Source organism: Tachysurus vachellii, chromosome 6 (genome assembly GCF_030014155.1).
Source record: "Tachysurus vachellii isolate PV-2020 chromosome 6, HZAU_Pvac_v1, whole genome shotgun sequence".
NCBI classification, from domain to species: domain Eukaryota; kingdom Metazoa; phylum Chordata; class Actinopteri; order Siluriformes; family Bagridae; genus Tachysurus; species Tachysurus vachellii.
The window spans coordinates 11,194,164-11,219,522 of NC_083465.1; the positions used below are offsets into that span (position 1 = coordinate 11,194,164).

The window sequence follows — 25,359 nt, forward strand, 5'->3', positions numbered from 1 at the left end:
TACAGACCAATAGCTCTGCATTCTGTATTTACATGTTAAAGATCAACCAAACAGGAGCAATACAGTAGAAAATTCAAGAGAAATCATTTGAAAAACAGAAGTCAGTGTATGGTTGTGCAAACATGCAGTCATCTGCCCATAAAAGAGAGTAATTATTTTAAAACTTGTTCTGTGTTTCTCATGTTAGCTGAATGATCAGAATAAGCAATAGTAATTATTAGGGAACAATACAAAGAGAAATCTCTTTAGCAACTATAATAGAAACAGTAGAACAGGGCTTATTATATCCAACTCATAAAAGAGCAAGAAAATCCAATGCACCTAGAGATTTAAAGCTTAGACCATGAACATAGTTGGCAAGTTATTAATTAATTATTTAATTATTAATGCCCTTGGCCGTGTTAAAAATGTTGCTGTTAAGGGAAACAGGGACTTTTACAAGCCTCCAAATATTCTAAGAGGATTCAAATCATTATATATAAAATGTGTGTATTAAAATATTTTATTGGTAAATACTCAATATCTGAACTTCTAGAGTTCAGTATCTAACCCTTTACATATATTTTTTGTACCTGGTTTGTCAAGGCACACTTTCTTCACCATTGAAGGCAGTGTGAAAGATGCGTGTGAGAGCTCAGACATAAATATGACACAGAAAGAGAAAGCTACAATAAGAGCTATTATTCCTAGAGTCACATACAGTGATTTAAAGTTAAGTTAAAGGGATAATCAACAGTGAGCGCCTATAATCTTACAGGGATGAGCAGCAAAAATGAAAGAACATTCACTTCCATGAATACATCCAAATGCAGCCTGATATGTTATAACAAGGATTAAAAAAGGAAAAGAAAAAAAAAGAAAAAAAAAAAAAAAAACACGCCCAAGAACATTAACCACAATTCAATAACACTTCCTAAAATCTTGTATTCATAATACACTGCAAATGCATCTCGAACCTCACAGAGCAGGGCGATTTATGCTCTCCTGGTCTCCCAGACATGTAATGCTTTTACAGTTGCACTCTTCAGGAGCAGATTATTATATATAAGTCTACACACAAGTCTCATTCCATATATAATAATACATTCTGGCATACACACAACTAAGAATACATTTACTGTATTATAAAATCAAGTTGCGTAGGAAGTGTTACCCAATCTGCTTAATTTACTGGCCACAGTCTTAATCAACACACTAAATGGCACCTGAACATGTCATCAGTTACGATATGAAAGGATTTGCAAATGGGCGTTAAATGTTATTTTAAAAAAATGGGCGGCTGAATCGAACTCAAATGTTAAAATCATGGGCTGATTAACAGTGATATGATGTGTTATCGCTACATTGTGTAAAAGAAAAAGAAAGATAAAACATACAGTTTGTAGAGTAAAGAACAATGGCACGAGTTGTTAAATATTTACTCAAATCCCAAAAAGAGAAAAGAGACAAGCAGTCAAACCATTCAGAAATCTATAGATTAAAATTAAAATATACAGTTATGACCACCAGAAAATCCTGAGAGTTGAACTAAGTGTGTCTCATATTAGAAATACATTCAAATCATAAATGAAGTTGGCTTGAAAAATGCCAACTTGCTGACAAACCTGTCTGACATGTGCAACACTAGTTAGAAGTTAGAAGTAAATAGGTTTACATTACCATGCTTACACTGTCCACAAAAGGGTAAATGCCAATAACACACCATTTAATAGTAAACATATACTTGAGAAAGTGAAGAAATTATTATTTTCCTACTACTAAACAACCGTTTGTATACCTGTGTGTGTAATTATGATTGATTACAGTGGTTAATTAAATACATGGGCAGTAAAGAACACACCAGTGAGTCAAAGACAAACAAGATCTGTGCTATGTCGATTACAAGTGAACGACGACATATGAGAAAATGAGTGTCATTTAAATAGGAACCTGAATTGGAAACCAATATCCATGTCAACGACACTCCAAAAAAGGGAATCGAAATTGAGTCCATACTGAAATACTGCTCATTCTTCAGTGGCACGATATTATACATCTTAACTTATCTTAGCATTTGGTTATGAAATTGTTCAAACCTGTTAAAGCTAATCAAGGTTAGTTGTTCTGACTCCTAGAGACACTATAGAAATTAGAAATAAATGAATTATTCTAGTTTAATTAGTACTAGTATTAGCATACTAGTAAATCAGGGCCTCCATCCAGCTTCCGTCTCTATATTAACCACTCGGTGTGCGTAAGTGAAAGATGTGATTCTGCCCTAAATACTCATTAAAAAGCAAACTGGACACAAAGAACAAAAGACACATGACTCTTAAGAATAGATGAAGGTCCTTTTGAGAAAATCCTACATGAAAATGATCAACAGGTGCTTTTGTGAGGTTCAATAGTTTGTTCCCTAAAGACCAAAAGACCTTCCACTATGGTGTCCTACAGTGACCTCCAAACAAACTTATGAAGTGAAAATGATGAGTTCTTGAGGACCGTATCATCTAGTGAAGAAGAAAGAATCCATCATGTTGTTGTTTTTAGGAGAAACTGCAGTGAGTGGAGAGGTGAGCGGCTGGATCCTGTCTCTGACCTTCCAACGATAGGCCCAGAGCACTGTGCTGAGTCAGAGGCCCTGGTCAGAAGCATCCACGCAGCCAAACAGCCCCTTAAAACAGCTGGATCATCGACTCTCTTGACTTGCCAACACCGATCCATTTCACTGGCCCAGATAAACAAATAGTTAGTAAATGCTTCAATGATGCCTTAAACTCTGACACTGTGTATTTAAGGACAATTACACAAGCTTCCACACTGTTGAGTTTGCATACAAACATTGGTACAGTGAAACCCGAGATTCAGTACCAAACTCGAGACTAGCTGTAGGAGGTGATCTGAGTGATATAAGATGGCTACAAATGCAAAGTTTTAATAGAATCAAGTGTGACTGAAGCCAGACCAACACTGCGGCCCGCTGGGATCAATCACTCTTTGTTTCGGACTGCAGAAAACATACTCAGTGTGAAAACCACTTGAGATGTAATGTTCCTTAAACAGTTAGAAACAAATAACAACAGTTATCAAAAACCTAAGTGTGTATTGACTCAAGTTAGATGATTATAGCAAAACCTCTTACCAGGCACCTTAAGGTACTCCTCAATGAAGCGAATGTATTTCTGTGCATTTTCAGGAAGCTCCTCAAAGGTCCTAGCGGCTGAGGTGTTGCTGTTCCAGCCAGGCAAAGTCTCATACTGGACCTCGACCTTATGTAACACCTCCTGATTTGCTGCCAAAATGAAGTTTCTTTAGGCATCTTTATGGAATTCTAGTACATTTTGACAAAACCAATCATAAGCAAACCGTTACAGGACCTGACAGGCAATTTATTATACACTTGAAAGTGTCATGTCGTTAAAAAAATAAATCCCTTGGGGTTTTTTTCACCGTGTGAATGTTTAAAAAGAAAAGAAATTCCTTCTGTTGGTGGGAGAGAGCAAGCTCAAGTTTCATAAGATAGTAATAATAAGTTAATAAAAAGGATTCAGTGCTCTCTTTCTCTAGTGTCACTTACTGCATGTGTTATTATTTTTATATATTTTGCTTGGTTTTATATGGGATGCCAATATTTCTAGAGAACACTGTAAGAAAGAAGTGTGAAGAGTCTCTGGTAGCACTGTTTAGATTCACACAAGACTGGCTAATTCTGGACAAACAAGATCACATTTAAAAAGAGAAATGTACACATATGAACCAATAGCATCTATCTATCTATCTATTTATCTATGTAGCCATCCATCCATCTATCCATCTATCTATCTATCTATCTATCTATCTATCTATCTATCTATCTATCTATCTATCTCTCTGTAGCCATCCATCCATCCACCCAGCTATCTCTGTAGCCATCCATCCATCCATCCATCCATCCATCTATCTATCTCTGTAGCCATCCATCCATCCATCCATCTATCTATATCTCTGTAGCCATCCATCCATCCATCCATCCATCCATCCATCTATCTATCTATCTATCGATCGATCGATCGGTCTCTATAGCCATCCATCCACCCATCCATTTATCCATTCATGTTATATTATCTATATTTTCTTACTCACCTTACCTGTATAAACACTATAAAAGTTTGTGCACACCTTCACATCACACCTTCACATCACACTTTAACATTTTAACCATCCTGTTCCAGTTTAACATTTTAAGCACCCTGTTGCTTTTATTATAACCTCCATTCTTCCACTAGATTTGTATATTTACATTTGGCAGATGCTCTTATTCCAGAGCAAAGTACAAAACTGATTTGAAGCCTCACAGTAGCACTGATTTTATGAAGGATACCATGAGACTAAAATTGTGTTGGAAAAAAATATAGCACTTGTTTTTAAACAAACAGGAAACATAGGAGCTTCACCCTGAACATAGGAACTTCACCCTGAGCTGTTTTGACATCAGTGGAATGTTCGATAACACATTTAATTACACAGTATTTGTGAGAAACATTATGTGTGTTTGCCTGCTCACCTGGGAAATATGGTATGAATTCGTTGTCCACTTTATAACCCACGCCAACTTTGATTTCGGGGAAGACGTCCAGGATGTCCAATTTGGTTAGAGCCAAGCTAAACAGGATGCATGATTAAAGTCATTCAGCTTAGAAAACAAATATATTGTTACATCACAACTGTACAAAAGTATAAAGGTACACAGCTCACTTGGAAACATAGTTAAAAAAATAGTATTCATAAGAAATGATTTAGATTCTTTGGAGCTTTAGAAACATATACAGTACCTGAAAGTAAAAACTGAAAGGATGAGATGGAAACTCACGCAGTGAAGCCATTAATCATGTGGGCGTATTTCACAAGCATCAGATCTAGCCAACCGCATCTCCTCTTGCGGCCTGTGGTCACGCCCACCTCCTTCCCTCTTGTCTGAAGCTTCTCTCCAATTTCCTTAAAAAACAGTAAACCAATACACAGTAACACTGAGTCACTGTCAATTCAGACAAATCTGTGTCAAATCTTCACACCGAAATAAGATTTGTACTAATGAACCTATAGGCAAATACTCAAAGGAAATTTCCCAAATACTTATATCCTCCACTAGATGGTGCTGCAATAAACATAAACAGCAGTAAACGTTTGGTTGGGAACATAATTGTGGCAGAAGAAACTGACTATAATCTGTTGAATTCTTGAATTTGAAGCCTTCAATGTCTTCAATGCCTTTTTTCTCGAAATTTCTGTAGAAGTTGCATCTTCTAGAGAAATTTAAAAGACAATGTTTGCGCTAAGTTCTGAAAAGACACTATGATGTCAGGTGTGTCTTCCTGCTCTTCTGACATTAACGTTGATGAGTGCACAATGTAAGTGAGTGAACAATGTAACGCTAGTGCAAAAAGAGGGCTGAGCAAACAGAGATGCTTACATTATTCTGTTCAGATGGGAAGGCTCCAATGCCTACTCGAGTGGTGTATGCCTTGACAACGCCATAGACGTCCCCGACATTCTGAGGGGGCATGCCCAGGCCCGTACACACTCCACCCACTGTACAGTTGGACGAAGTTACAAAAGGGTACGTTCCTGAAATTTAAAAAAAGAATTGTATCATATGAAAGTGTATCACAGTGGAGAATAATTTACAATGGACAATCGAGTCCAATTCTTCATTCAATGTCTCACTGAGTCAATTCTTCATGTGAAACGTGAATAAAATGACACAGATATGCCGACTTTACAAATTTATTAGCACCTCAAGGACAAAACAGCTGAACAAAAATAACCAAGCAATATTTGTTTTTCCTAGAAGCACAGCTCCAAAAATATAGTGAAGCTGTTCTGTATGTCTTCATCTAAGCGTAGTGTAAGTGCCATTGCATCATTCACGAACCCGTCGCAAAGCAGAAAGATGTCAAAGCCAAACAAATGTGTTTTCCAATATAAGGTACCAAGCTGTTTCAGTACTCACATCATAACAGTGCTGAGGTTCAACAAACACTTGAACACTTGAACTTAGTGATCATACTGGAAGTGAGCGATGTTCCAAACAAACATGCAGCATGGCATGTGGACACCAGGACTCACAGAGCCTGATCTGTAAAAGACTCTCTGCTGCTGTGAGGTGACGCTCCAGCAAGTTTCCAGCAAGGTGAAAGTTAATATTGCCTGTTAGTATAAACCATATGCTTTTGCTTGCATGTGGTCAGTAATGGAATGAGTTGGACTTTTGCCTCCTGAATTCCTGTAGAATTTGCTTGTCGTGTCGACCCAAGCGACTTACCAAAGTCAATGTCCAGCAGGGCAGCGTTGGCACCTTCCACCAGTATCTTTTTAGCTGCACCATGCAGAGCCTCGTACATGAAGAACACGCCATCTCTTACCATGGGTTTAATCTGTTCCACATATGCCTGACAGAAAAAAAAAACATACTGCTCTATAAGTAAGCTTAGACACACTTTACACATGGACTTTGCTAAATGTAAAATGTCTGTATCTCAAATGTTTTCTTTAATTGTGATTGCAGCATATTGTGATGTGTGTGCACTTATTTGCAGAACTGATGTCTTCAGCGTTTCATACCATGACTAGAAATTCTCAAAGCAGGTCAAGCCTATATCATAAGGCTACGGTTATGGCTAGAGGTTATACACATGGTCAGACACTTACAGTAGGAACTCAAGGCTGGCTGAGTAAATTACAATCTGAGAATCAGCAGCTCACCTTGAGTTTCTCAAGCTCCCCATCGATATCTATCTCCAATGACGGGTACATACACTTGTACTGTGAGGCCAAGTTTTTATACCTAGAAATAAAAAGGCATCGGAAATTTTAATAATACACCAAATTGGAACAATAAAAGTTTGCTGTGAGTTTGTTAGCTCATATGACAACACGCTTATATACACATTAAAGTAGACCAAAGCTATGAATCAGGATCCATACAAAAACTCAAAGACAAAAAGAAAAAGTCTATGATATTACATCCTAAACATTGAATGGTAGAATGGTTTTAAAACTTGTTTGAAAGACAATCTCTGACAACAGACTGCATTATATCTCACAATGCTTGTCAAAAACGGGCTGCAGTTATAAACCAGCTTGCCTGGTTGGATTATGTCTATTACCATTATACTGTACATGCATCAGTGAACGGAGTCATACTTACCGCTCTGAGAACTGCTCAAAGTCAGACAAAAGGTCACATATTCTGAGGCCGCTCCTAGCAGCCTTTGCAGAGTAGACAGGCCCGATACCCTTTTTCGTTGTTCCTAGACTGAAAAGACAGAATAAGGCAGGCTTAAGAAAAGCAGAAGAAAAGTCATGTTTTATGTTGTATTTTGTTTCTTGTGCCATTGCAGCAAACAGAGGAGATACAAGATAAGAAACAACTGATATATTTAGTCTGCAATATTTAGTGGCAGAAACAGCGCTTACTTTTTGCCGGCTTGCTGCTGCCTCTCCTGTTCTTGAACTCCATCCACGGCTTGATGGAAATCAAACACTGTGGACAAAGATTACATAAGTGTGTAGATTACTCCTCCTACTACTACTACAACTAGCACTACTACTACATTATCTGAATTAAAGGCTTTAGCTCATTTAACTAAAAGAATGTACAACTGTGTGAATGGATGAAAACCTTTAAAACCTAAAAATTTATAAATAAATAAAAATCTGCTTTTCGTTATAAATTCTTATATTATCTTATAAATATCTTATAAATTCTTCTAAAGTGTTAATAAGCTCATGAATGTGGGCACTGAGGCAAAGCAGGTGTGGAATATTGGTGTATTACGAGCAATCATTCCTGATTTCAATGGATGACAAAAGACAGATTCCTCACATACCGATATGAGCACGGTCAGAAATGACGAGCCGCTTCTCCCAGCCTTCCAGACCTGGAATGGCATACAGTAAGATTTCGATAAGTGATCTCGGACCCACGCAGAGGCATGCCTAGGATCTGCCGTGTTTGTATTTTGTAAACGCTCAAACACACCTTTACCCTTCCGCACATTTTTCTCAGCCTCCTCGAAGAGGCCGGGAAGGTGAATCACTACGCCGTTACCTGCGGTAAGAGACCAGATGAATGCTATGACGCAGTAATAGGCAGCAACAGACTTGATAATGCATAGCTTACTTCAGCTCTCGCATGCACAAATCAGGAGAAATAAGTGCTGCCTGAAAACAACATGCTAGCTCATGAATTAGAATGATGAAATAGGTTGCTATTTAAAAGTTAAATGGTTGGCAGTGCGTCGTGTGATTACTCCTGCTCGAACACAGGAGTTGCTGACATATTATCCACAGAGCCATTAGTAAAATAGGGTCAATGCAGATAAATCTGGAACGGCATGAATCGATCCAGGAGATGACTCAAGTCTAATGAAAAAAAAAAGTTCTTGCAGTACAATTTTCTTGTTTATTTAAAAAAATAAAAAAAAATAAAAAGTTGAACTACTCACCAATAAAGGCTGTGACATTAGGGTTGATAATGCCACTGGGTAAAAGGTGAAAGTCGTACTCTACAGAGTCCACCACGACTGTGTGTCCTGCGTTATTGCCTCCCTGCAGGGACGCAAAGGTGAGTAAAAGAACGAATTAACACGAGCGTCCTTATGTGAGCCGCCTTTGAGTAATTACAGTGAATCAAATGATGCACACATCTAACAGAACTGTACTTCATTCTACTTTGACAGCCTCTTTTTTCTTGGATGACGACGCTGTTCGGTAGCTTCGAAACAAATCACAGCACATTTTTAAGTCTCACTGCAAACCGTTGTGCTCTTTTTTTCTGTGTTCAATAACTCATCTGTACCGAGGTCCATATTAAGCATTTTCAGTGTGAAGAAAGCCATGTTTCCAGCTCATTCCTTAAAAACACATCCACACAAAATCTCTCTGATCTACGCTTCATTTGTTTCTGCTTTACAAATGATTCATTATTTTTAATTAATTGATTACAGATTTTCATCTGTTTATTATAATGCCTACAGTAATATTGGCTATAAATTTGAGCCACAGATTTGTATTTATTCCTGAGTTTTCCATTCAAAGAACACATTTTTTAAACTGACATTTGAGTCAAGTTGATTTATTGAGTACAGGAGTATGTGTTATTTCATTAGTGAAGTTTGGATTTCACCAATCAAATTCAGTTCATGAGTAAAACAGGTGTCACGGCGTAGGAGAACGTAGTCAAACAGACCCATACGCAGGACGAATGCAATCCTTGGATTATTACACGAAGACAATAGAATACAACGTAACTTGAGCAAAACATATAACAAACCAAAAATTTGTTTAGCATAACTACAACAAAGGCACCATCATAATTACATATTACATGGAAACAAAACCCGAATGCTGCAGACATCGTGAGCACGTTGTGAACAATGACTCAACATAGTCGACACAAGAGGAAGGGTATAAATAGCAACCCACGTTAGGAGTAATCAAGGGCAGGTGAAGACATAAGAGGCATGATCGCATGACATTCACAATGAACAGCTGTACACCTGCCAGCGCCCCCTAGTACTCTGGCTGGGAATTGTCCGTCTCTGCATCAAAATCAACAGGGAAACAGAGTCTTGTTCATCTTGTTAATTTGTTTACGTCAGATATCAAAATACTGGCTGTATAGATCACACATTCAAACATGGATAGGTGTTCCTTCTTCTGGTTGCCATAGTAATAACTTTATCGCTGGGCGCCGCAACAAAAATTCCAGTTTTCTTGTTGCTAAAATAAAACATACTGGAGGGAGATTTGCCGTTTGTGTTTCAGCAGTGTATATAGGTATCGTATCATATCAATGAGATGAAGGAGAAGCAGTGTGCAGTGCTCTTTGCCACAGATCGTGTGCGCTCTACTGTCTTCACTCCCACTGCTACAGAAGTCTCTGCAGCAAGTCGTTCCATATTTGCAGAAAGTTCAACAACTTTTTATCAACTCTTGCTCTACGGAAAATCTTTGCCTATGGATTGACAGAAAAACTGATGCACAAGTTCCTTGATTGTATAAGTTATATCTCTGTATGAAAAACAGGAGGGAAGCTATTGAAGGGAAAGCTGTTGAATACTTGCTCTTATTACACTAATGAGAATGTTCAAGAAGCCACTTTGGGAACCAGTGGTTGAGAAAATCTTGTTTCTTTTCCTCCCTGGATTAAAATGTACTGCTTGATTTTACGCAAGATTAATAGATGTTTGTAACATCAACATGGTGGCAGTGACAATCAGAAAATCAAGTCGAGTGCAGCTTCATCTACAATACTGACATTCCACGGACTCACAAGATCAAATCATCAGAACACACGTGAGGAAATCCGTTAGCAGTTAAAACGCTCAATACCACACATTTGCTTCCATTTAAATAGGGAGCTAGAAATAATGCAAACTCATGACTATTATACTGCCTACAGGCATGGAGATATTTGGCACAGGAATGACCACAGACTTAGCTAGAGACTCAATGATGATCTGAGTAAACGACCGGAAATAAAAATATAATCCTGAAAATTAAATATTTCACATTCTGAAGAAAACAGTTAAAGTTTTAAAGAAGTTTCTAAAATTCTAAATCTTTCTGTTTATTTCCAATTTTATATGTGGAAAAAAAAGATGTGTCAGACTTCTGGACTCCATAGACACATGAGTCCTACCCCAAGGTGGCATCTAGATTTCTCATATTTATAATCACTAGCAAACAGCATCATAAATCCCGGTATAAATCATATCCAGACACCTCATAAAGCACAGAAAGAGTAGCGACAAAGACTACATGCTATATATACACACTAGAATGTTAAGCTGTAATACACTGATTAATAAATTGTAAATCCAGCTAAAACGTTCTAACACTAACACAGCACTTCCACCCGTTCTATTAGAACATAATCTTTCTATAACTTTCCCTTCTTTCCATTTCAGCTTGCTTTCTTGGTTCCCCACCTGCTGCCACTATCAAAACAGACTTCTTTCTCATATCATGTATATACCCACAATGTACCTAATTGCAAAATAAACACAGATTATTTACATGCACGTAAATAACCTTGGTGGAAAAAAGTCCCCATGTACAGATATCATGTGTCCTCGTGCGTCAGGGCTTCAGTTCTGACCTCTCAGAGGGTCTGGGGCTGTTCTCACTGAGCATATCCAATAAATCAGTCTACGTTTATGTTACTTTCTGTACGTAATTAGCAGAAGAGCCAATCTATTCCTGGTCAACACCTGGGAGATGCATGTCCTTTTTAGTTGTAGTTACATATTCGTAGCAACCACAAGAGCCATATGGTGTATTCAGTGTGAACAATGCAGTGTAGCTTTACAGACTTCGGATATGTTGTGAATCCGTGGCTACAGGAGTCTTTCATTCACTGTAGTTGGAAACATTTTCATGTTACCCAGCGACTCCAGAACATTATGTCACATAATAAGGTTTGAAAGCAAATAACAAAGTAGATTGTGAAACTGAGAAGAACATTTTGAAATCAGCTGGTGCTTTGCTCACCTGATCATTTTATGACGAGGACATTTTACGACCGATGACCCTGGGCTCACACTAGAGTGCAATAAAATGCCAGGTGTCCAGTCAGTTTCTATGTACGTACGTCACACAAGCTGTCAGGCAACCAAGCAACGGTTAAGCAAGCCAATTCAGATTTTCTCAGTTTTATGCAAATAGGTTATTGCATGGTAAAGCTGTGTACTTGAGTAACTCTAAATTGTCTGTGAATGTGTGTGTTGTGTGTATGATTGGAACCATGGCTAAGGTTTCCCCCTCCGTAAGTCCCCAGGGATCTGTTCCAGGCGCTCTGTGTAGGATAACCTTGTGTAGGATAAACTGTACAGACAATGGCTGGATAGATGGATGGATTGATAATTACTTGAGTATCATTTAAAATACAGATACTCTCCGAGTTACAACAGTTCGACTAATGGATTTTTGACCTTACGATAGCCGATGGCGGTATGACAAAATTGTAAAAATATTTAAAATTTCACGCAGCAGCCAATCGTAGCAGCGTATTTGGTACAATACATTGGACTGCCATCTTGACTCCTTGTGAGATGCCTCGCCTCAGTCCCACAGTTATCTCATGCATGCAATGTGCAATGTGTTCTAGTAACGATGGGGTCATCGGAACACCTCTCCTTCATAACTCAGGGACAAAATGTAAATACTTCATTTTATTTTGCCCTTGATGTATGCATTACATATCACAAATGTCTTTTCTTTTCTGATTCAGCCAATGACTACGTTACAGGTCAATCCAATGTGTTCGGGTTGAACATCTTTTTCTGTCATGTCTGTTTAGTCCCCAGTCAAGTTCGTCAACGTAGAAAAATTCTCCACATAACAGATACAGCTCTTGACTGCAGTGTGGAAGTAGAGGATAAACACATCTGGACCTACCCCAGTAAAATCTATCAGCATGCTATCAGTTAAAAATTCTTGTATAAAATTGAAATCAGGGAAGATTGCTTTTTTGCTTATGGTAATTTTCATTAGCGTTGACGTCAGTAGATAATATAAGTTGACTAAACAGAAAGTTAAATCCTATCTGATAAAAAAAAACGTTCATTTACATGACACTTAACTTCTCTAGAACTTGACCTGCACATGACCAGCAGAAATGTGTTCTTAAACAGAAAAAAGAAAAAAGAAAAACCCAAAAAAAAAACCCCAAAAAAAAACATAAAATCTCTAATTTTATCAGGTTTTTTTTTTTTTACTTTTTATTTTAAACTTAAATTTACTTTCACTTACATACATTTTTGGCCTGTATACCACCCTGTATCACTGGGTAAGTTTATGACACTTTATATATCTAGATTTTCACTTTCTCTGTATTTTATTCCTCCTTTGTCAATCCTATTGCACATGTGCTCCAATGTTTCTTCATGTTCTCTGATCACAACATTTAACTCCTACTTTCAGTTAGATCGCCTTTACTTTTTGACTAGGAAAACTGGTTTATGGTTTCATCTTATTATTTACGACCTGCAAAACACGTATATAGATATTACAACGGAAAAAAAGCTTGGATGGGAGAAGCAGAGGTCAATGGTGCCTCTGGTGAGTGGATGTAACTAGTACTTGCTTTGCTAATCGGCTACTAGGTACCTCTTTTGTATTTCACAAGGTAGCTGTAAACAATACATTTAGGTTTGTTCAGTTTCTCATAAGAAATATGCCCGAACTGAACCTAAGTGTGGATGCCACATGTCAAGAAAGTAAAAGTACAAGATCAACAAAAGCAGGTTTAACCAAACTGTTTGAAAATAGACTCTCTAAAATGAATCTTTAAAGTTTCTTATGTAGCTAACAGTTAAACGCTCTGTAAATATATCATAATAAAATGTATATAACTGTAATAATCGCAGCAACTACAGAGAACTAAAGAAGACCATAACCAAGAATAGAAACTGAACCATGGATCTTGATACAAGGACATGAAAAAAGTGCACGTTTAACAAATTACTGATCAATAACTGGATTTTAATATTTACTTATTTACAAGTTGTTTCTAAAGTAATCCTATTCCAGAAGCACTAAAGCCAAGCAGCCTTATTCAGGATGTTCACACAGTAATTACCTGTGGCATTTTTATATGTTCTTTATCTTTACCCTGCACATGACTGTCACTGGATTGGGGCGTCAGGCTGTGTTGGCTGACTTCCATATTCCAAACCTGAAAGGCTAAAAGTAGCTAGCTGTGACTGATAAGCTTGGTTCCTAGAGGGGAGAAAGTCTATGCCTGGAGTGGGATAAGTATCAGGCTTGCCAACTTATCACACACAGTGACTGAGCCACACCACTCAGATCCCTGTAATAACCTGTCACAAGCCACTGGCACAGCATGCTACCACATGGACTGATTTGCTCCCTAGGCATGTTTTAGGTTTAGAGCCAATATGATGAGAACAATAATTCATCTTGTGAAGGATAACAGCAGAACAGAAGATGCTTTTTCAGAGTTAATTGGGATCATCCGTCCCAGTAGAGTGACATACAATTTGTTAATGCCAGGGTATTATGATATGGCCGAGAGTTTCACATATGCCCCTTTTCCACCAAGGCAGTTTGAGTGCTGGTTAGGAGCCAGAACCTAATTTAAAATCAGTTCTTTCTTTTTCGAACACCCAAAGCACCAGCTCTGAACCAGGAAAAGTGGTTCTTAAGTAGCACCAAAACATTGCTGGTCCAGACTTAAGAACCGCTTGGGTCAGGGGCTGGGGGGCGGGGTAACTGTTAGCGCCGTTGATAATGTACCTTAAGTATAACGATGTTTAATACACTTTTACTTTACCGCAATATGATCAATTATCAGCACACATGATAGTAGGTAGCTACATGCTAAGGCTACCATTTTTCTGTGTTAATGATAAAATAATGTTATGTACTTTCTCAATTGCAACCTCCGTTTTTACAAATTACATGTAGGTTCGCAAAGCCATGAGCATTAACAGTAAAGCAACATCTGCCATTGTTGATGTGTTTGCCGTTGCTGCGCTAACGGTGCTGTATAATGTTGTATACAGTAACGTAACACTTGGCACTGTGATGGCTCTCTAGCCCATGGAAAGGCAAACCGGTTCTTAGAAAGATCGCCAGTGGAACCAACTTTGAACCAGCACCAGCTCTGAACCAGCACTCGATTCTTTCTGGTGGAAAAGGGGCAATGGAATTACTGCAGGAACTATTCTTACACAAACTGAACTCTTGTGAACTGAACTCTATACATTATGCTTGCACTGTTCATTAAGAGTTTATTATCATTTAAGTACATAATACATAAGAAATGAAACAAGGTTCCTCCGGTAGCCTGGTGCTACATAAAGACCCAGAGCTACATAAGACAGGTCAGAAATAAAGGCTGACAATTTAAAATGAATCTATTCACATAGTTACATAAATTAGTTTCCCAGGAAACACTCAGTTTTGGTATAAATTATGTTTTGATTGATTGGTATAATGATAGATTCACTGATTAGTAGATAATATAAGTTGATAATAGGTGTGATGTTATGAATGACAGACAAAAGACATATTTGAGCTGAGATTCATTTCCAATAACTTGCATTCTGGTTAAGCAGAATATTTAGCTCAGTTTTTATTTTGTATCTTTTGCTTATTTGGGGTTTAGGAGTAGTGTTTATAGGTGAGTCTTTAGCACATAAGGCTACACTCTAGGCATTGTACAATTCCATTTTCCACTGTTACAACCTTGATGTGACTTTGGGATTACATGCCAATCTACAAAATATTTTTCCCATGTTACTTAAGTAGGGAAAAGGATTGATATAAGTGTCTAGATATTCACCACTTAATGCACCATTATATTGAAAAACAATGGAAATAATATGGCACAGTCAGAACTAGAGAAGTCTGTGCACCATAATTCAGCCACTGAAGAATTAGGAGGGCATTAATGAAGTGAGTCAAAGGGTAAACAGTGGAAAAGTTCAAGGGGGTGAAAACTAATGAAAGGGACGTTACGACAGCTATTGTGTGGAATATGCTTCAATATGATGTTAATGAGCAAGAATAAAGAACTGAGATTCTTATAAACAGTTAACAAATAACTTTAAGTTTTATTTAATACTGCCAAACACTATCATAGTGATAGTAGAAAATAAATGACAATCGTATCAGAATGGTACAATAACTAAGTACCTTAAACAGCACAAAGTTTGGTATTATATATATATAAAAAAGAGTGAATAGTGATGGTAAAGTAAACATGGTACACATCTAGATGTATTACATTCATTCATTCATTCATTCATTCATCTTCTACCGCTTATCCGAACTACCTCGGGTCACGGGGAGCCTGTGACTTAGAGGTATTACAGAACAACAAAATTCCAAGCATGTCTTTATTTCATTTCAGATCTATTGTGCTGCAGCCAATTTGTTTTTTTTTGTTTGTTTAACCTTTATTTTTACAGGCAAGTCATTAAGAACAGGTTCTTATTTTCAATGGCGGCCTGACAAGTGGAATAACCACTTAGGGAAAGGGAAGTAGGGCTAAAATAAATACAAAACATTAAAAATACATACAGGTTAACAATTACATTACATTTTAAAACAAAATTATGTAGAGAAGCAACTGCATATATCCGTGAACAAATATGATATAATATTTTGAAAGGATGAAATTGGAATTAATTTATCCAGTTTGAGAGTATTTTGCAAAGCATTCCAGTCGCGAGCGGCAGCAGATTGAAAAGATGCAAGACCAAACGCAGAGTTGGTTTTAAGAATGCTTCATTGAAAATGAAGTGAGGATCGGGTGTTATATGTGACGTCTTATAAATGAAGGTGAACCAGTGAATTTTACGGCGATTGTGAAGGGAGGGCCAGTTTACCGATGACTATAAAACACAATGGTGTGTATTGAAAGGAGCATTTATGGCAAACCTGATAGCAGAATGGTAAAGAGCATCAAGTTTTGATAGGGTGGACTTGCAAGCAACACTATATATAGTGTCTCCATAATCTAACATGGGTAGAATGGTCATTTGAATAAGAATAAGTTTGGCAGAAGTGGTGAAGGAAAAGCGGTTTCTGTGAAAGAAACCAAGCTTGTCTTTGACCTTAGATTGCAGCTTTGATATGTGAATAGAGAAAGAAATTGAAGTTTCCAACCAGATGCCCAAGTAGTTAAGTAAAGTAAGTAAGCAGTGACTTGTTCTAGAATAGCCCCCTTGCAGGTGGTGATGTTAAGGGCAGGAGGAGGCGTAGTACCCCTACGGCAAAACCACATGCTTTTTGTTTTGGAGGTATTGAGAGTGAGATTGAGTTGTGTAAAAGACTGCTGTAGTTGGTAAAAGCTATGTTGCAGGGTAGCTTGAACAGTATCAGAGGAGGGCTCTATGGCATAAAGGATTGTATCATCGGCATATAAGTGAATGAGTGATTTACCAACTGCCTGGGGAATGTTATTAATATAAATTGAGAAAAGTGTGGGACCAAGAATGGAGCCTTGGGGGACACCCCTGGTGACCGGGAGAAAAGGTTTTCAAATCTTACACGTTGAACCCTGTGAGAAAGATAATTTGAGAACCAAACCAGTGAGTGATCAGTGACACCAATTTAATAAAAAAAGCAGCAAGATCATCTGACCCAACTGCTTTATTGGGGTCCAGGGCGGTCAGTTCCTTCAAGAGTTCCCCCACTATAACAGGCCGGATGGAAAAACTGTGAGGAGGTGCTAAAAGGCTGCAGGTATTAGAGGCTACAGGGGCTGTAGAAATAGGGTTTAATGTCTTTGAAACAAAGCCAGCATTTATGAAGTGGAATAGTGCAATGCGCATCAGTCATAACACACTGCGGTCTTTAAAGCTTATGACAATGCTGTTTGACATAAAGGAGAGATTTATACCCTAACATGTAATGTCGTACGTGTAACGCATTTAAAGTTATACAGGTTTATTCGAGTGGCTGAGTTCTGGGGAACTCGACTCCCATGTATTCAAATTCTGTTGAGAAAAACGAAATGGTTCATCTGTCTGTGTATGTCAGTACAAGGACTATGTTAAATATATACTTGCTGGTATGTTGTGAATCTTGTTCTATAGAAATGTGCTAGAATGTGCTACGCCCCAAAGCAACAGGTGGCCTTTCATCGTTTGCGTACAGTTAAAGGAGAAAACGTCATACTGTTAAAGCAGCCCTGCCTGACTAGATACATTCGACATGCGTAATCACGGCTTTCAAATAAAGCATTAACGTGTCCTTTTGAATCTAATGCTAAGGTTATATTGGTTTGGAAATAGACTAAGGGAAAACGAATTAGAAATAGGAATAGAATTGAAATAAACATTTTAATATCAATTAATTTGATGCTGATTCACTCTGTCACCACTAGAAATGGGTACGATTCTGTATGGATTTTATTCCTAACTGCATATTCAGATTATGATTGGGATATTCCTTAGCTGAGTACTTAACCCCTGACCTGCAGTATATTAACAGTCTAAAGACAACTCACTGTTTGTGTATTGGTGCCTGTCTGCTATATTCGATGTTTAAGTCAAAGAATAATACATTAACTAATCAGATACTATGCAATGTTATTTAAGGTTGATTTGCTCATGCTTAACAGCGCTGTATCTATCACTCCAAGCACTGCAGAAAGGTTTGTGGCGGTCAGAAATAGATCCGAGAAAAGTGCTGGTGCAGGCATTGGTATAAAAAGCAGCACAGGCTGTGTTCTCTCTTACATGCAGTAACTACAAACCGGTACCTAAGCGTAGTTATTAAGAAGGTTTTTTAATACAAAATTCACTTTATTTAACATCCAGTTAGCGTAACAGAACTGTTTAAGGACAAAATGCATTCTTTGAAAAATTGATTCATCAAAACTATGCATCATAAGGCCTGATTTTTTGCATGTCAGATTGAGACAAAGAGATAAACTTAATGTTCTGGGTCAAGGTGATATCAACAGCAACACGTGGACAGGTATCTTATGCCCCAAATCCCAAATGGACCAAAACAATACAGTGTCAAATTTCAATTTAGCTGATCTCTAAGACATAAAAAATCATGTGCCCAGGAAAAAACAGTTACTGCAGTAACAGTGTTCAGTGAGTGAGTGAGTGTGTAAATAAGAGAGAGAGAGAGAGAGAGAGAGAGAGAGAGAGAGAGAGAGAGAGAGAAAGGACTGAAGGAAAATACATTATAAAAAATTTCTAAACACTTAATAAAATAGATTAGTAATAACTTGTAGTAGTTACATATTTATACCACCATACTTTCTCTATTTTACACCGATTACATCATTATTATTTTCCTCATTTCCTCACTACTATATGATAAGGAGAAGGAAGAGTTAAGGGTGTTTGACTCTTCCAGGCAGTTCATTTTGCTGGTTAATGAAGACTGAAGAATAATGTAAGTGTCACACTGTCTGTTCAGTGAGCTGCTGATGGCTTTCGGTGCGATCACACACATTCACATCGACATCGACATCATTCACTGACCTCAAATATTTAGCAAACTGACTTGAACTAGTTTAAGAAAATGCTACGACATGACAAGTCTTGTCTGTTCCTGATCTTTAGAGATAACAGTAGCCTTTTACTGATTTCACATCTCACAATGTTGCATCCCTAACGCAGGTTTATTAATCCGTGATGAATAATACATTGCAATACTTTGTACATTCTTGTCTGTAGACTCTGTACTTATTCAATTTGGCCATTTTTGAGTCAACTAAAAAAAAGCTTAAATATTGTTACACAAATAACTAAATTTCATATCGATACGGAGATATAACAGCCGTTCAGTGGATTTGTTCAATCCATGAAGGGCTGTTATATCTCTGTATCGATATCTAAAAAATTTAGTTATTTGTGTAATAATATTTAAGCTTTTTTTTGAGTCCATAAGTTTTTCACATGAGGTTCACGCTTAATATAATAAATAGTTGTTTTCTAAAATGACCAAAATCATTAACCAGATATTTCTGGTAAGGAATCTAACAATCGCATGAGCTGCACCGTATTAATCTGCCTTGATCGCATTCTACACACTGCCTCACATTGCCAAAAATATTATACAATGTACAAAGGAACAAAGCAGGATTCAACTGTGTTCAATGAAGGATTTAAAACATACCCTTCACCTAAATAGTACATTTACCAGTAACCTTCAAAAAAAAAAAGCCTTCAATTGTTTATACACATTCCCATAAGTAAAACAATATACTACACACATCACATATTCGTTATTAGAAGTAGATTTAACTATATATGTTTTTAAACACCATATGCAGGTTGCGAAACCATTTTCTAACACACGGCCAGCCAAAACTGGCTTGTAAATCTGTCTAAAGTTTCCATTTTAACTACTAGGTGAAAGTTAATTCTGTAGCTAAGTGGTGCATTTATGGCATTGCCATTCTGCTACACCCAAACAAACGAGTTCAACGTGGAGTTATTCCCATGAATTTGGGACATTGTGTAAAAAAAAAACATTGACTTGACCAATATTTAATTAGATACACCACAAAGACAAGATGTTTTGCTCCAAAACCTGTATGTGCTTTTCAGCATTAATGGTGCCTTCACAGACGTTCAAGTTACCCATGTCACCACGGGCACTAACACACCCCATACCATGCTATTTTCTTTGAGCTGATAACAATCTGGATGGTCCTCTTCTTCTTTAGCCTGGAGGACATGACGTATATAATTTACAAAACCAATTTAAAATGTGGACTTTGCCACTTTGCATTAGTCCATCTCAGTTGAGCTCAGATGAGATTTATCCGGATTCTATGAATCTTTTTATGACATTATGATCTGTAGATGATAAACAATCATGATGCTTATCTGTTTCCTATAAACAAGTTCACCTGTGGAATGTTCCAAAAAGGTGTTTTTTTTAGCATTTCTCAACTTTCCCAGTCTTTTGTTGCCTCTGTCCCAGCTTTTTTTTTAACGTATTACAGGCACTACATTCAAAATAAGTGAATATTTACAAAAAAACAATAAAAAAGATGTCCAACTTCATTGGAATTGGGGTTTGTATGACTGCTGATCTCCTGGCATTTTCAGACACAACAGTACCACAGTTCTGTGGACGGAAATGCCTCGTTGATGAGAGAGGTCAATGGAGAACGACCAGACAGGTTTGAGCTGACACAAAGGCTACAGTACAGTTGTGGTGAGCAGAAAAGCATCTCAGGATGCAGAACAGGTTGAACCTTGATGCGGCTTGGATACAACAGCAGAAGAGCACATCGGGTTCCACCTCTGACAGCTAAGAACAGAAAGTCCCGGCTACAGTGGGTACAGGCTGAACAAAAGCAAACAATCACATCTGAAACATATCCTGGTCTGAGGATCTCTGCTGAGGCACAAAGATGGTATGATCAGAATGTGGCACCAACAACATTCAACCAAAGACCCAACCTACCATGTGTTAACAGTCCAGGCTGGTGGAGGTGGTGTACTGGAGTGGGGAATGTTTTTTACCTAGCTCACCTTTGGCCTGTTAATACCAATCAATCATCTCTTGAACGCCACAGCCTATTGGCGTATTGTTGCTGAACATGTGAATGCCTTCATGGCAGAAATGTACCCAGCTTCTAACGGCTACATTCATTGTGATAATACACCATGTCGCATCGCAACAGTTGTCTTAATCTGGACCAGAATCTAAAATAAATGTTTCCAACATCTTGCAGAATGCATGCCATAAAGCACTAAGGTTGATTTGTAAATAAAAGTTGTTAGTATACTGTAGGACTCCTAATAAAGTTTGTGTGTATGCCGCTATGGATAAACTGCCACATCCTGAATTAAAGCAAACTACACATTGTGAGAAAGAATTTTGTTTGGATTTGCAATATTTATAGAATATCTATCATCTTTTCCACTGCTCAGGGTTCTCACGAAATAAAAAACAAGGCTCCTTTTGAAAAACAAAACAGTTTGATGACAAACAGAATTGCTATCTTTGTGCTGTCTATGTCATGATCCGCAGTTCCTATCACAAACACTGTCAAGAAACTAGACATGATTCTTTGTTTACTTCTGAAATGAATTACAGTGAAATGCTTTAAGATCCAATAAAGCATCCTACATATAAATATCTGATTCAGTCTTCATTGGAAACTTACATTAACATCGTAATCCTGAACATTCAATCCTAAATTGAGGCAAACTGTAAACATGGCTTTGTTTTGATGTGCATATCGATCTGCTTATATTTATAGAACATCTGTCGGCTTTCCACCACTCGTTGCTGTCAAGAAATAGAAAAATAAACCCGGGGATATGGGAAGGGTGTGTTGTTCTGCAAAGCAATAAAACAGAGTAATAAAAAAAGCATGTTTGGCTTGTTGTGGCAAAGCACACATGACCAAATTTCTGAATTGAAATCATAAATAATAATAAGGGCATTGTTTTTACACCATATGGCGAATAGATAATACAGGAATCCTGACATGTGAAAAACATCCAGATGTCATTGTCTTTTGTGTATTTAGTAATCCTTTATTGTATCTCCATCCGACCATCCACCCATTTTCTGTAGAGCTTCTTCTAGACAAGGTATCAGTGGATTTGGGGCACAAGACAGAAAACACCATGGATGAAAACCTATGGACAATTTATAGATGCCAACAATACTACAACCTATGTCTTTGAACTGGTGGAGGAAACCAGAGTACCAGGAGGAATCCCCAGAGCATGGGGAGGACATGCAAACTATACACACACACACACACACACACACACACACACAGGGCAGAGGCAGGAATTTAACCCTAACCCCGGAGGCGTGAGGCAAACGTGCTAACCACTAAGCTCCCCCATTCTGGGAAGGCTTTACACTAGATTCTGGAGCGTGGCTGTTGGGATTTGTGTTCATTCAGTCACAAGAGCATACGTGAGGTCAGGCACTGATGTTGGGTGATGAAGCCTGGAACACAGTCAGTATTCTAGTTAATCTCAAAGATATCCAGTGCTTTGTGCAGGACACTTCTTCTCCAACCTTGACATGGACCTTGTGTTGTGCACAGGAACACGATCATGCTGGAACAGATTTCCACATACTTATGGCTGTAAATGATCATGTAATATATTAAAGAGCTAGTAGTGAGGGAATGAAAGTTTCTATACAACAGCAACTGACATCTTTTACAAACGTTCTTTATATAACTTTAAATGTAGCTTTTAACAGGATAAACAGTTTGATGTCTGTAATAAATAAAGAAATACATAAATCACTTCTAGAGTTGGCAAGTTAATTGAGAATAAAAGTAATTATACAATTTAATGCAGGCTGCAAATAAAAAAATCATCTTCAGGTCATCACACCACCCTGTTGTTAATTATTTGTCAAGAACAGCATGTTCTGTCATAGTTCATTCCTTTACTTATAACAAGCGATTGTAATTTCAGGCTGTAAAAAGGTACTAAGGGTCGGGTGTTTGAATACTGCTTCCCCCAATGTGTTAAGATCTCTGAAAGCTTCTGAAGATTTCACTACAGTCCTAAATCATGCATTGTAGACTGATTGTCAACTCTGAATTGTCTGTAGTGCATGAGTGTGTGTGTGTGTGGTTGTGCCTTGCAATGGGTTGGCACCCGTTCCAGGGTTTCCCCTGCCTTGTGCCCTGAGTCTCCTGAGATAGACTCAATGCTCCCTGTGACCATGTGAAGGATAAGCAGATGTAGAAGAAGTATGGATGAACTATTTTCATTTTCATAAACACATTTAACCTGCATCAGAGTAAATAGTGTATATCTGATACCAGGTATCACGTTGGGCTTGATATTGGCTTAAAATTCATTTAGGCGGTGTGATGTTGACTGACATCACGACAGCACAGCTCATCCACATAAACACTGCTCTAATCTCACCATACACCTCTGATATTTTTGCAGCACAAATAAGACAATGTTCTATGAGAACATCAGTATTAAATCAGTATCTGGTGATATCTGAGAGCGGTGACATGTTTAAAATAAACAAATCAAAACTCAATACTCTGTTCATTACGAAAATTCCCCCCCTACCAGGAAGTCTAGTCCTTCTTGTTATTAATTTGTATGCCAGAACTACCTTTAAATATGCTTTAAATATAATGAAAGCTTTTAAAGACATTTGACCTTGCTGTGACTTTAACCCTGTTTGGATCAACTCCAAAATCTAATCAACTGGTAATAATAATATTTAGAGAAAAAAAAATCCTACAAATATTCAACCAGTCATACTTCAGAAATTGCACTAATCTCAAATCTCCGACAGACATGTGGCCGGACCAAAAAGGAAGTCCATAATGGGTGAAAGTAACAAGTCTGTATGACAAACAAGAAGGAAGATGTTAAAGAAAAAGTTGTTTAAACATTTGACCTTGCAGTGCCCTTGACCTAGATTGGATCAGTTCATCCAATGGTTATAATATATTTTATTTAAATCTTACAGGCATAGACCACTCATACTTGAGATATCACACTCAAGAAGAATATCAGACAGACAGACAGACAGACAGATGGATTACTGGTATAAATGACTGGTAAAAAAGGGTAAAAATTCAACAAAATCACATTTTGGTAATTAACCTCAGGCAATTTTTCATTAACAAATGTATTTAGGCAGATTATTTTAAAACTTTTTGGAAAGTCGAGCATTTAGCAACAATGGGGCTGATTTCTTTTAGCCCAAACTACAATTTCATGCAACCACTCGTTGACAGTCATGAACAGTGATTGAGACGGTGAATATGAAACATATCTGCGGTTGTACTAAACATGAATGGGGTAGATTTATTACTATAATTATCACATACTTTCCAATCAAGGTCTAAAAGGGCAGATGACAACTGCAATTTAATGATTCTTTTTTTGTTTGTTTGTTTGTTTGTTTGAATGAAATAAACATGACATGGGCCAGTAGTTGATTAGGGACAAGAAACAATTAAAAATCATAAATCTATCCAAATAATTGAGTAATTGAGTGTGAGTTTGTTTATGTTTATTGTTTAGTTAGCCTGTCATTCTTATTGTCACCGATAAAGCCACATGATGAAACGTATTGTCTCAACCCTCATCGTTTCTTTAACAGATACATGACATTTTATATGTCCAGTCATCCAGAGGAACCTCTTCAGCACTATGGGCTGTAGCTCAGGAGTGAGAAATAACTGGAAAAATGATCTGAACCAAAATCAGCAGCACAGATTTGTTCACATCATGCATTCTCTACTTGTATGATGTCCACAAGGTAAATCCTTCTGTTTCTTATATATCTATTTCACCAAGTTATTCTAATGTAATGAATCAGAGTCATTTAAAGGTAAATACACTACACACCTTTCCCAGGTAGATGAAATATATGAAAAGTACAAAAGACCCTAAACGCGTTAAAGTTAAACGAACCAAGGTGACTAGAACATAACATGAGGTTGAATGAGATGCGACTGGAGATATATCCGTATAACAGGTAAATTAGTCAGCTAGCACACACCAGGATTAGCTACGGTGCTAACAGAAGGTCTTATGAGACATATATGTATCTCCAGCATGCTAAGTGGAGCGCTTGCGCGAGCGCTTTTCTTAGCTAGCTGTACAGTAGCCTATAGCACGGACGTTAATGTCGTTAGTGGTGCCGTTACCTGACATCTGCAGACCATGTCGGCGTCCTGGGCCAGCAGGTCCACCACTTTGCCCTTTCCTTCATCGCCCCACTGCGCTCCAAGCACAACGGTCACTTTGTTACCGAGGTTCGGAGCCTCCGTGCTCCCGTTATCTGACATGACCGACTGTCCCTGTGCGCCCTACAGCCGCTCACTTGTTCACTTCCCGATGCGTCTCTTTACTGTACGCTGTC

At 37.8% G+C, this 25,359-nt stretch overlaps 1 protein-coding gene across 1 annotated transcript; it reads right to left on the reverse strand.

The window, feature by feature from the left end:
- adss2 (adenylosuccinate synthase 2) lies at positions 1-25,359 on the reverse strand. Its single transcript, XM_060872165.1, has 13 exons — positions 25,145-25,359; positions 8,466-8,568; positions 8,000-8,068; positions 7,848-7,898; positions 7,435-7,501; positions 7,166-7,273; positions 6,721-6,802; positions 6,281-6,407; positions 5,429-5,583; positions 4,829-4,953; positions 4,523-4,620; positions 3,122-3,271; positions 1-2,707 (listed from the first exon to the last, which is right to left on the reverse strand). The coding sequence occupies exons 1-13, from the start codon at positions 25,283-25,285 to the stop codon at positions 2,655-2,657; spliced, it is 1,329 nt and encodes a 442-aa protein (XP_060728148.1). The 5' UTR covers positions 25,286-25,359; the 3' UTR covers positions 1-2,654.